This window comes from Triticum urartu, chromosome 1 (assembly GCF_003073215.2).
Source record: "Triticum urartu cultivar G1812 chromosome 1, Tu2.1, whole genome shotgun sequence".
In the NCBI taxonomy this organism is placed as follows: domain Eukaryota; kingdom Viridiplantae; phylum Streptophyta; class Magnoliopsida; order Poales; family Poaceae; genus Triticum; species Triticum urartu.
The window spans coordinates 137944520-137957479 of record NC_053022.1 but is presented as its reverse complement, the minus strand read 5'-3'; the positions used below and the strand labels follow the sequence as shown (position 1 = coordinate 137957479).

The 12960-nt window shown below is 46.5% G+C and overlaps 2 protein-coding genes across 2 annotated transcripts; both read right to left on the bottom strand.

Moving 5' to 3' along the window:
* Positions 1 to 2619: 2619 nt before the first annotated feature.
* Positions 2620 to 8930, bottom strand: LOC125551845. Its single transcript, XM_048715213.1, has 6 exons — positions 7552 to 8930; positions 6578 to 6726; positions 5532 to 5733; positions 5323 to 5453; positions 3229 to 5220; positions 2620 to 3142 (listed from the first exon to the last, which is right to left on the bottom strand). Exons 1-4 carry the CDS (start codon positions 8859 to 8861, stop codon positions 5441 to 5443), a joined length of 1674 nt encoding a protein of 557 aa, XP_048571170.1. The 5' UTR covers positions 8862 to 8930; the 3' UTR covers positions 2620 to 3142; positions 3229 to 5220; positions 5323 to 5440.
* A 1873-nt stretch (positions 8931 to 10803) lies between these two features.
* LOC125551839 (tryptophan aminotransferase-related protein 1-like) lies at positions 10804 to 12890 on the bottom strand. The gene is made up of 4 exons (XM_048715209.1): positions 12400 to 12890; positions 11991 to 12297; positions 11297 to 11879; positions 10804 to 11190 (listed from the first exon to the last, which is right to left on the bottom strand). The coding sequence occupies exons 1-4, from the start codon at positions 12762 to 12764 to the stop codon at positions 11006 to 11008; spliced, it is 1440 nt and encodes a 479-aa protein (XP_048571166.1). The 5' UTR covers positions 12765 to 12890; the 3' UTR covers positions 10804 to 11005.
* Between the last annotated feature and the right edge of the window lie 70 nt (positions 12891 to 12960).

Genomic DNA, 12960 nt, shown 5'->3' with positions numbered 1-12960 from the left:
ATAACTTGGTTGCAACACGACTTTTGCCAGTTCTCATGTCCCACAATGGGCACGCAATTGCATGTCTTCTAACTTCATCACAATTGGGGGGGCCTTTTGTTCTGTTGGAGGGGGCGGAGTCGAGAGAGATTCGGCCGAGTTGCATGTCCCACACTAGGCACACAACTGCATGTCTTCTTACATGGTCGCAATTGGGGAGACCTTTGTTTTGTCGGAGGGGGGGCGCGTCGAGAGAGATGGGGCCAGTTGAATGTCCCACACTAGGCACGTAACTGCATGTCTTCTAACTTGGTGGCAGCTTGGGGGACCTTTGTTTTGTCGGAGGTGGCGGCATCGAGAGAGAGGGGCCCAGTTGCATGCCCCCACACTAGACACGCAATTGCATGTCTTATAACTTGGTTACAACTCCGACTTTGCCAGTTTCATGTCCCACAATGGGCACACAACTGCATGTATTCTTACTTGGTCGCAATTGGGGACTTTTGTTTTGTCCGAGGGAGCGGCGTCGAGAGAGATGGGCCCTAGTTGCATGTCCCACACTAGGCACGCAACTGCATGTCTTTTAACTTGGTCGCAACTCGGGGTGGGGGCATTTATTTTGTTGAAGGGGCCGCGTTGAGAGAGAGATGGGGCCAGTTGCATGTCCCCCACACTAGGCACGCAACTGCATGTCTTCTAACTTGGTCGCAACTTGGTGGACCTTTGTTTTGTTGGAGGTGGCGACGTCGAGAGAGAGGGGGGCAGTTGCATGCCCCATACTAGGCACGTAACTGCATGTCTTCGAGCATGGTCGCAACTTCATGTCTTATAACTTGGTTGCGACTTCGACTTTGCCAGTTTCATGTCCCACAATGGGCGCGCAACTGCATGTCTTCTTACTACGGTCGCAACTGGGGACCTTTGTTTTGTTAGAGGGGGCGGCGTCTAGAGACATGGGGCCAATTGCATGTCCCTCAGTAGGCATGCAACTGCATATCTTTTAACTTGGTTGCAATTGGGGGACCTTTGTTTTGTCGGAGGGGGCAACAACGATAGAGAGGTGACCAGCTGCATGTCCAACTATACTCATGCAACCACGTGTCTTTCTAGCATGGTCATACTTAGTGTCTTCTAACTTAGTTTCAACTAGGGGCCTTTGTTTTGTCGGAGGGGTGGCGGTAAGAGAGAGGGGGCAACTATTCATGCAACTAGATGATGCCCCGCACGTTGTTGCGGGAATGTTTGCAATATTTCAATGAGATTTTGATTATATGGAACATGAATTCTTGAAACAATAGTTTTTAAAAGTATATAAGAATTAAATGTAAATAGCATAATAAAATGAAATTTTACATGCATGCATGTTGTAGTGGGTTTTTAATATGAATAGTTGCATGTTGAGGTGGGCCTTTCCTTATGCATGTTGAATGATGAGGTGGCATGCTTGCATGTTGAGAGAAATATGTTAGTGGGGGCTAGCTATTTAGATATAAAAGATTTGCAAGGGCGGTCCCCCGGACTATAACTATGTCTCTTTACATACATTTTCACAACTAGATTGTTTTGCTTGGTCGGACGGTGGCAGCTCCCCCGCGAATCCTCTACCCTCGCTATGTGTCACACGAGCACCATAACACCGCCGTTTTTTGCCATGCCTGCAAACACAAATCAAGCACCCGATCTCACAACTAGTTTGTGTGTTTTTATCTTTTTTAAAAATCGTATACATTTTTGCATTTTTTTGTTTTTCCCAAGGATTTAATAAAAAAATCAAATTTGTTTTTTGCATTTGATTCTGACAGCGCAGCTCATTTTCAAAAAAGGGGAGCATATTAAAGGAGAGAAGAGTTACTTGTCCAGATCCTCGGGCACAGCAGCTGCGCCGGTGGTGCTGCCCGACGAAAAGGGGGCAGGGGAAGCGCGGCCGTCTTCTCCATCGTCCTCCGGCGCCGCCCCGGTCAGCGAGATGGGGAACTTGGTAGGACTACATCTGAATTTTCTGTGCTTTATGAGAGCATTAGTCTAATTCTGTTCACTGTTAGTAGACATTTTGTGGTTGTGAATTTACAAGTATCCAAGTTCACTGTCAGTAGACATGTCTGAATTACTTAAGCAACATGCTTGTAAGTGTTCAGTACTCCTGTAGTACTACCGTGCAAGTGATCTGCACCTGTTAGTTTTTTACCACTGTAGTTGATGGATGTAGCTACCTTATGTGTCTCTCAAGGTAGGAGATTTGCTGCTGATAGTCTTGACTAATTAAGGCATCTCTTAATCTTTTCGACATCAATTTTTCCACATTTATTCAAAAGTTATTCTGCTTTTAGCTTCCTCTCTCCAACTCATGGAATGTTGGATTTGTAGTGCCTGTTTTGGTTTTGTTTGTCTGAACTACCAAAACAGACACTTGATGTTTTACATTTCCATAAGAAAATCTAGGAGTGTTTCCTTTTACTAGTTACAATTAGCAATATGTGAACGGATTAACCATCCTCACTTACTCTCTACCACAGTTTTATGACAAGCTTTTATTATCTCAGATTTGTTTGTTTGCCCACTAGGGGATATATGGTGCGAATCTAGATTCTGGGATGGAGTTTGCAAATGGAGATGACGATTTTTGGGTATATTTTTTCTAATGCTTTTTTTGGGTGTGAATCACGAATCTGAGGGAGTGAATTAGTGTTTTGTTTGGCTTGACCTCGTACTTTTCTGAGTGCGAAATGAAGAGAACAAATTCCATGGCTGACGTTGAAATAGAGGTAGGTAGCTGAGATTTTTTCAAAGGTAACTATTGAATTCTTATGTGATGTACTTGTACTTGGTTTTTACTGATGTCCCTTCAATTGCTTGCTTGCACTGAGCATTGCCAATGCTTGTTTGAATTTTCTAAGGCATTCAACATACTGAGATTATTATTATTTATTTACTGAGGCACTCGCATTCGGAATGACCCTGCATTTTTTTACTTTTCTTGCATGTTACAATTTGATGCATGTGCAACAGAGTACCAGATTATATTCATCAAGGCAGATAACTTAAAGAGTTTATTCTTGTTGTTCATGAAAGCACATACATGTTGTGCAAATGCACTTGAAGATGGTTGGGATGCCAGATTCATCACAGTTTGTTGATGCTGCACATGTTGGACACCAAGGTATGGCTGCTGCACATGGAGAGTGATGTTCTAAGTTCCTTTTTTTGTACACCCTTGTGAAACAACCTTTTTTCCAAAAATATCAATCTTACATGAACCGGTGTCAGCAGATTAACTGGGACTGGTCCGCAGCTGTTTGGAGTTCTTTTGCCATAGTTCCGTCCAGCACCTACAAAATGAAGAGAAAACATTGTTGCTGAAGTATATTTGACCATCCACAAGAAAGGTTCATTTTTTCTATGCCTCTGTTTCTTTTTTCTTAGTTCACACTATACATTCTTGATCTTCTGTAGTCGCCGAACTAGATGTTAACCATGCTACATTTTTTTTCATATTTTTCTGTACACTAGGCAGGGTCATGTATATGCTTGTAATACAACCCCACTGTGGCAAATCTTGAAAAAAGTTCAGTCTTTCTCCTTAGTGTCTTGTGCAGGGGAGAGGGCAGCACCCTACTGATTTCTGTTTTAATTACCAAGCCATATTCTGTCCTAAAACATGAACCAATCAATCCATATACAACTTTTGTGGGGAGGAGTCCAACATCATTTTTTCATGGACATACAATTAAAAATAAAATTATTTTCTGCTGTCAGAATTGCTACAACACACATGCCAGTCAAATACTACTTGATTCAGTTTTGCCTCTTCTCTAATTTTCCTACAAATTATAACTCTAACCTATGTCCCATCAGGAATCTTCCTTACTGCTGCAGGATTGCTGTTACAAACATGAGAAGAGAGAAAAGAAAATCAGATCTAGAACAAATCAGAGAAGAGAAGGTGGGGGGAAAGGTGGGAGGGGGTGAAAATCAGAGAAGAGATCAGACGCCCTTACACAAGTGAGTTTCTCCATGCTTGTGGGCATGGGGTTTTGCCTGAGTTCAGTCAAAAAGTACAGTTCATAAAGCAGAGCAGCAAATAAGTTTTTTTGTCTTTTTTCTATGTCGTCCGGGCCCACAAGCAAACAATGTCATGACCCAGCCCAACAAACAAACAAACAAGAAAAGAGAAACCAGCCCAGGTGTTAAGCCGGTTCAACCCAGCAGATGAAAAGCTACTTAACATGCCTAATCTACATATGATGACGTCAGCCGACTGAGTCTCAGTCTCAGTCGACTGAGACCTAGACAGTCCCTAGATTTTATTAGGAGCCAAATTAAGGGCGGGAGTATGTAGGATAGACAGTCCCTAGATTTTATTAGGAGCCAAATTAAGGGCGGGAGTATGTAGGAGTACTTATTATGCACGTCAACACGCGCACACCCAACCTAACTCGGTGCTGGACTTAGGCCGGCTCGGATACAAGATCCGACACTCGACCGAGACGCGCGCACGCACACAAACAATATACTCAAAATTTGCACACAAATTACACAAAACTTGCATTATTTTGTACCCTGAAAGAATAACTGTAAACTAGTGCAACTTCTAGAAAAATGAATTCCATACTAGACAAAAAATTATAATTTTACACCATTGAGGTCAAACTGCTGCTGCACGCACAAATATAAAGAAATGCAACAGCCAGACAATGTCATTTTTTTTACCAGTAAAAAAAAGACATACAAAAACAAAAAAAACAGGTTATTATGCGTACTAGCATATACATCTGGACCGCGCGGGGACTTGTTGTGCGTGAAGACATACTTTTTCAGCAAACTGAAGACAAACTAGGGGGGCTTTGCGAGCGTCCAGACCGCCGCCACGTCGACGTCTGACCACCTTGGCCCACCAAAAAAAGACCACCTTCCTCTCCCTTGCTTTCCATCGAACGCCCACACCGCTTGCCATGCCAAAGCATGCAGCGACCGGCATTGATGCCGCGATTTGACAGGATGGAAGGGCGGCGCTCACGGGCGTCGCCGCTTTAATGAATAGTATCACCACCTTCTGAGCTAGTAATGATCTTCCTTCTGTTCCGACATCAAAAAGAGGGATATGATGTCGGTAATGATCTTTATCTCATCTTCTCAAGTGGAATTTCTGAGCCTCCTTGCCACTTTTCTGGTTCTGTATACACGGTTTACATAATGGAGGAAGCTCCAAGACAAAGCAGCCAGGTGCAGGGAGTCCTCCTAGGACTGAATTAAGGGGGATAAGCAACAGGAAGACCAACCAAATCTACAAGATACCAGCAAGTATCTAACTGAAAATTTAGTACCCGTAAAACCACAGAGACCCACCTCCGGAAGGATGCAGATAGTACTGCTACATGACAGACGATTGACAATTTCATACCGCAAACAGAATGCAGTTAGGTAAATGCTCCAGGATGCCTAAAACTTTCACCGAGTGACTTGTCTAATTAATTCCTCTGCAAATAAAATTGGTGACATTAGTATCAAGACCAGTTGCCAGTTAAATTATGAGTAACCTAGATAACGGAAACTACCTTTTTCTCTTCTCCATGGAGACTTCAGTGAGAGCAGAAAGGATTCTTGATATCTCCACAGTGTTGTCTGCGGTCTTTTCCATTATTATTCTTGCAGTATCTAGCATTTTCCCAGCAAGATCCACATCAGAAACATCTCCAGCGCCTGCCATCTCATTGTCACCCTTCCTATCCTCCTGATCTTCGCCATTTGAGTTTTCCCCTGCTCAATGAGTATATCAGTATAAAGTTAAACCATGGCAGGAAGAAAAGCACATTGATAGAAGATCAATTATACTAGTGGTGGACTGTTTGTGAAACAAAAAACAGCAATAGAAAACAATGAGATGCATTCATATGCTTAAATCATCCAACTTAATAACCAGTATAACATACCATTGACCAATACAGTGGTCCGTCTAAATAAGTATTCTGATAGAAATGTGAGACAAGAAATACTCACATTACATTACTGCATACTCATGTACCATATATAATTGCAAAAAGGTGAAACTTCTATGTTGTATAAGTTAGCACACGCAAGTACACTGGTTAGACAGCTAAATACAAGAACAATGAATGAAGCCAGTGATTCAAGTATCCATATCTGTTTAATCTGGCATTTCCATTTGGCCATTCAGGCACAAAAATAAAATAAAAATAGCTGCCACATGGCACCATACACAAGTCCAAAATATGGACAGCCCATAAACAAGCTCTTTTAGCATTAAAAGTATTTTCTGCTTTCTGTGAGATCATCAACTATTTATAGCATAACCTTGACTTGCACCATATGTAACAACAATGAGCAGAACAATTTGACAAAATGGCCTCCTACCAAACGATGACAATTCAAGAGATAAGCCCAAACGGTAAACAGGTCCAGGTTCCATACGAGACCATTTAGTTTGCAAACACATGGGTACATTATTGATTAGCAATTTATTATGTAAAATATTTAGCAGGAAAGAAAAGCTTGTGATCAGGAGATTGTAATTAACTATACAGATACAAAGAGTAATATATCTTATATGTGACTGTCTAGGGGTAAAGGCATAAAGATATACATTCTTCACTGTGAGCTTTGCTGATTGTACCCTTCTTGGGAAGGTTTCCCAGAGGATTAGTTGCCTTCTGAGCTTTCCATAGCAAGGCACATCCATATTTGTAATACACACTAGCACATTCCGGAGCAAGTTCACCATAATGTGCAACCCTAGGTGACAACAAAGGAGTAGATTTGTTATTGTTGAGGTTATAAGATACTTCCATAGAACGGAATGTAATCTGAGATAGAGTGGGATAATCATAACTAAACACCCCGATTGCTCCACTGATCATTCAGATGACAGAATGTACTAACTAGTACTCCCTCCGTTCACAAATATAAGATGTTTTAGATATTTCAACATGGACTACATACGAACTGAAATGAGTGAAAATAAAACACTAAAATGTGTTTATCTACATTCGATTCAGAAAAAAGTTAGAACATCTTATATTTATGAACGGAGGGAGTAATTATTTTCACTGTTTATTGCCTTTTATAGCGATTGATAAGTGCTTGCACAGATTATGGAGTAAAATTTGTAAGAAAGCATATAGATAAACCTCACTGCTATGAAACATTTGCAACTAGTAAGTACTCCAGAGACATAGACAGATTTACCGAATAGGATAACTCTTATCTAAGCAATTGCATTTTGAATTGATGCTCTTTCGCAGTTCAGAAATCATAAAAAATGGTAGCCAGCTCCAAATTTCCAAATATTGCTATCAAATTAAAACTAGGCACTCACTACTCCCTAACACTCCAACAAACTCCATCAAGGTAGCTGTTGACACAGTAAGCCTAAACGACCGCTTGGGAACAACCTTTCCACGTGTATAACATCTGAAACCTATCAAGATCATCTCTCAAACTACAAAACATAAGGACACACGTAAACAATAACAAATCCATAACAGGAGTGAACTAACTGGATGCTTTTCCCTACAATCCTTCTCATGCCTTCGGCGTGATTGGGAGCAGAATCCTAACCTGATCGCCAGGACGCGGCTGAGGCAATCAACAGCGGCAACAAAGTCCCCCTCCTTGATGGCCATGGACCCACTGTAAAACAGCGACTCTGCCTGCCTTAGTGCTTCCCACTCCCACTCCTCATCATCTGACTCACCATTGAAGTCCGGAGAGCCCAGGCTGTCGTGCTCAACTTGAGGTACCCGGAGTATAGAGTAGGAGCTGACAACTGGAACCAAAGGGTAGGCCCTGCATCGGTCCTTGCACATCTTCCTCCCCCGCTTGGACTGGAGCTCGATTGAAAAGAAGCCATCAACCGTGCTCACCAAAATGGTATTTGCTCCCTCGACAAAGCCCATCAGAAACACTGTTATTCTTGAGGACGACGACCTAGCAGCAAATGGAAGCGAATCGCCGAGGTACATGAACGGGCACTCCACCCATTCTGCATCACCTCCTTCACTGACCTTCCTTGACCAGAGGTAGAGATGATTCCACCCACCGTCATCAGCTTTAGCAATTCCCAGCCCACCATCCTCCGCCTGAACCAGCATAACTCTCTGCGAGAATGCAGCATCATTGTCCGGTTCCGGTGGGTTGATCACATTGAGGACATGCTCAGCCAAGTTGTACTCGAGGATGTGCCCATCAAGGTACAGGAAGTACAGCAGAGAATTCCCCACGAGCAGGCCAGGATTCTCACAGAGCAAGGAAAAGCCATCGCGCCAGGGCAAGGCCAAGGCCACCTCACCCCAGGCGCCGGTCTCCGACGAGTATACGGCCGCCGACGTGAGCCACTCCGTTTCCTCCTCGAAGGGGCTGGTGAACACCAAGACAACGCGGAAGGGCCCCCCGTGGCAGTTGAGATGGTCGCACCCCTCCGCCGCACAGAGCACGGTGGCGTTGGAGTGCCCGATCTTGAGTTCCGCGGGTACCGGCACGTTCCACCAGTTGCCCGTGAACGGCTCCCAGACGAGGAGCTCCCGGTCGGTAGTATCGGAGACGAATACGGCGCGGCCGTGCCGGTAGCCGAGGACGTGCCAGGCGCGGGGGTCGGGGACGGGGAAGGAGAAGGGGGAGGTGGGCACGTATACGGGGAGATTCTCATCACCTTCCGAGTGCTGGAGGAACCCTAGCATCTTGGGTGCCCGGCGGTGCGCGTGGAGGTGGCGGAGGAAGCTGGGGGCGGAGATGATGTCGCGCCAGTGCTTGCAGACGAGGCAGGCGCGGAGGAGGCATGAGGGTTCGCTGGGAGGGAGGCGGGAGAAGATTTCCTCGAGGAGGTGGTCTGGAAGCGCCGGCGGCGAGCGGCGGAGGCGTGGCAGCTCCATGTTTCCAGACGAGCCGGGTGCCTGGGTTGGGAAGACGGAACAGGAGACCGAACTGGTGACTTGGTTCGGCTCAACCAGAAGCCATTTCCTCTCTTCTTTTTTCTGAGAACGGTTAAGCCATTTCCTAATTCTACGAGATTTTTTTGAGGGACTAATTCTACGAGTATTATTGTAGAAGTACCCATTTCCTTTCATAATTCTAGAACGGTCTATGTCCATAACTGTTGAGTCCAATATTTTTCTGTTTCGAGAAATGCATATTTGAACAATCTTATTCAAATTAAACCAGATCAAGGATGAATAATCGATGGGTACATCTTCGAGTACAACTGCAGAGGAAAAGCCTGCACACCAGGCCAGACGACACGGCCGCAGGGAAGTTCTTTGCTCCGCCTCTAGGGTGACAGAGCAAGGAACAGCTGAGTTCGTTCCTAGGGTGACCATTTCGTAACTTGCGTTGGGCGATCTGGGTCTCGCCTTGGCCCTTATTGTCATCCATCGTCGCTGCAGTTTCCCACCTGCCGACGTCGAGTTCTCGGGCGCTTGCATAGTCATGTCGCCAATATCAGGAGATGCTTATTTCTTGTGCAATTCCATAGCCGAGTCAAGAAGCACTTGTTTGTGGAATGCACGAAAGTCAAGCTCGTGTGAAGAGAGATGAAGCTTGAGCATATTTGTACGAGACTTGCAAACTGTGATAGCAAAGAGCAAATGATAGATGTGATATGATAGCATAGAGCAAACGATGAATAATAGTACATAAATTTAATGTTTCATATGTATGTGCTTTCTCTTATTTTTCTTTTTGTCAGGTCAAATGTATTCAAGGTAGTTTTCCTAGTTTTTGTAGTTGATTTTTGTTGGTATTCGTTTTTAGAGTCGGTAAAGCAACTGACTCTTCACCCAACGCTGAGGGCATCAGCTCTCTAAAGAAACATTGTAGACACCGGCCAACATCGTCTTTCCTAAGCAGACACAAAGATACTAGCCAAATATGGTTTTTCTTCGAGCAAACTGTGAGAGGGTTTCTGTAATACTATCAAGAGAGTGAAATATGAATATTTTGCAAGATAAATACAATGACACTATGACACTATTATTACGAGCTAACCATCGACTTCCAAATATTAGTAGGCATAGCTTTCAAAATGATGATGACATGTAAACTTATGTCTCTTGTATTCTGGTAAGCAGAAGTAGCGGAAAGACAAACCATTGCATATTAAAGCTACCTTGTATATGACATCTACCCCTCGTGGTCCATATTTGTGAAGACAATCTAGACCATTGAGGCAAGAAGAAAGCTCACTTTGACGCGGCTCACGAATCCATAAGAAACTATATCGAGAGAGCTTCTCGTTGTATTACAAGCTTGCTTTCACATTATTCATGAAATACACTGTGTGGTCTTGCACAACATGATCATATAGAACGAAAGAGGTCTCTCTCAACTGATGAACTTGGATTTTGAGGCCTTTGAAGAACTTGTCACTCCTCAAAGCAATAACAATACAATCCATAGGTTCTTTTGAAGTGCATTGGCAGCCCATGTGCAACTATACAATCAATACCTTAGCGAGCACCAATGGCAGCCTTCTGGGGAATAACTCTTTGATCATAATTTGTTGTTTTTTAGACTACTTGTTTCATTTGGTCTATCTATTGTGCTTGGTACGTATTTTCTAAAAAAAATTAAATAGAAGTATTAAATAGTATTAAATGTTTTCATCGTTGACGGCAAACGTTTGAACTTTAATGTCAAAAAATAGTTTAAAAGGAGTTTAAGTTCGCAAAAGGAAATGAGGATCTACAACCAGTTAATGAAGAAAATTAGTTAAATTTTAGGGATCAAGTTAGAATCCGAGCTTATTCTTAATGAGTGTATCTAGACGTGTTTCAGTGTGTAGATACACTCATTTTAGCAACAGTTAATATCATACGGAGGGAGTAGCAAAACATTTTTAGGGAGTTAAGCCTCAAGGAAAATTTTAAACTTCAAAACTCGCACCAGTCGTTCCATATACAGAGAGATTATAAGCGGGTGAGACCATCGAAATCCACTCCATTCGTTTTCGTTTCGTTCTCCGAATTAATCCGAAGCATTCTGTTCGCATGATAGCTCTGGCTTTGCATCCTCATGGTAATCATGTTATGGAGAAGAGGCGGTCTATGAGCACGTCGAACACACCGTCCCTGTCCAGCATGTTGACCCTGACGCACCTGGCGTCTCCCCCGAACTGCTCCCCTCCCCGCGCCACGATGCCGTGGCCGCGGAGGAACTCGGCGCAGTCCTCCACGCCATCCTTCTCGCAGCGCAGCCACGCGAACGCTGCATCCGATTGCGAACCCGGTGAGAAGAACTAAACAAACTGGAGTAATGGCGGAATTCGTGTTCATGGATTAAGAATGTTCAGTATATGTTTAATGTACAGTACCGGGGTAAGCTGCCACGGTTTGCCTGCTGAAGTTGCAGTGGCCGGCGGTCTCCTCCGGGAGGCTGAAGGCGCCGGTGGCCGCCACGGCGGCGCGCAGGGCCCGCCAGCGCTCCTCCATGCGACGGCGCGCGAAGTCGAAGAGCCGGAGCCGCGTGTCGTCCTCCTCGTCGGGTCCGTAGGCGTCGGAGACGACGGCGAGGATCTTGGCGGCGCGGAGCTGCGAGTCCTGGGACACGCCGATGGTGCTCCGGTCCACGAAGTAGACCATCTTCTTGGCCACGCCGCGGTCCTTGACGAGCGCCCACCCGAGCCTGGCGCCGGCGTGGCCGGTGACCTTGGACATGGTGAAGAGCATGATGTCGTGGGCGGCGGCGCCGGTGATGGGCGTGTACTGAGGCCAGTAGTATACCAGGTCGTGGATCGCCTTGCCGGACTCGGAGCTCAGGACGGCCTCGCGGATGGCGCCGTCCGGGTTGTTGGGCGAGCAGACCAGCTCGATGTGGCCGTCGCCGTCGAACGCGTTGGCGTCGCCGGCCCACCGGTAGAACCCCGAGAGCAGCAGGTCCGTCTGCGGCGGGTACGACTGGCACGCCACGACGTACGTCCAAGATGACACCATGTCAGGCAATCACCCCACACCACACCACGAATGTAATTGAATTTGCACTTGGATCGTTTGATCTTGATTAAATACCGAGTAGTAGGGCGCCGGCGAGACGACGCCGACGGGCCATTGGGCGCCGGCGGGAGACAGGGCGTACATGGCCGCCTGGAAGAGCTGGGTGGCGCCGGTGCCGACCACGAGGTGGTAGCCGTCGTCGACGGCGGCGTTGCCGACGAGGCGGTGGACGCGGCGGACCTCGCGCTCGAACTCCGGGTCGAGGAACCAGCAGAGGCTCTGGGCATTGGAGAAGTAGCTCATCCCCGACCACCCCGGGATCGCCACCGCCGCCCGCTCCCCGACCTCCCTCCAGAACGCCTCGTACATGGTCGGGTCGCCGCTGCACGCACGCAGAACCAAAACCGGCAGTGCGGCGAAGCACGTTGTCAGATAGAGAACACCTTACCCAATCGCGCACGAAATACGTTACGGGAACACGCACAACTCGAGGTTGATGACGGCGTCCGGCGCGATGGCCGGCTCAGGCGGCGCCGCCGACGTACCGCCGTCCATTCCGGCCCTGGCAGCAGACACCTTGCTTCTCACGCCACGCGTCACCCTTATCTTGGGCTGCGGGCGACCGTGGCCGGTGGTTTTATGTCCGGCGGGGGCGGGGGCAGCGCATGCGACAGCCCGCACGAGCAGGCATGTCATGCGTGCGAGCAGAGCACGCACACGCGCGGACGGCGGGATGAGAAGAGGTGTTTTCTGTTGGCTGATCCTCGGTGGGTGGCAGCAGACTTTGGAGCGATGCCGCCAGCAGCTCACGCAGACAGACCAGCGGCCGGTAGCGAGGCGCCAAGCCATGTGAGTGAGTGACTAGCACAGTGGCCTCGTTGCCTGCGAACTGCAACCGTATAGGTGTGGTCCTGGTGAGCCGAGAGCTAAGCACTTCGGATGAAAGTGCACGGCTCATTGCCAGCGATCTAACGATTTGTCTCTGTCGCCAAAACTCCGTGACAAATGTGATCACACGTCGCCAGCCACACGAAGAGGTTAGAGA

What these genes read in the sequence shown, in the direction of transcription:
- LOC125551845 (XM_048715213.1), bottom strand. Translation starts at nt 8,861, where the DNA reads ATGGAGCTGCCACGCCTCCGCCGCTCGCCGCCGGCGCTTCCAGACCAC. An exon ending in AGCCGCGTCCTGGCGATCAG is followed by an intron (nt 6,727 to 7,551) that starts GTTAGGATTCTG and finishes GTTGTCACCTAG; the next exon opens with GGTTGCACATTATGGTGAAC. An exon ending in CAAAGCTCACAGTGAAGAAT is followed by an intron (nt 5,734 to 6,577) that starts GTATATCTTTAT and finishes CTCATTGAGCAG; the next exon opens with GGGAAAACTCAAATGGCGAA.
- LOC125551839 (XM_048715209.1), bottom strand. Translation starts at nt 12,764, where the DNA reads ATGGCTTGGCGCCTCGCTACCGGCCGCTGGTCTGTCTGCGTGAGCTGC. An exon ending in GCCGTCATCAACCTCGAGTT is followed by an intron (nt 12,298 to 12,399) that starts GTGCGTGTTCCC and finishes GCGTGCGTGCAG; the next exon opens with CGGCGACCCGACCATGTACG. An exon ending in AACCGTGGCAGCTTACCCCG is followed by an intron (nt 11,191 to 11,296) that starts GTACTGTACATT and finishes AATCGGATGCAG; the next exon opens with CGTTCGCGTGGCTGCGCTGC.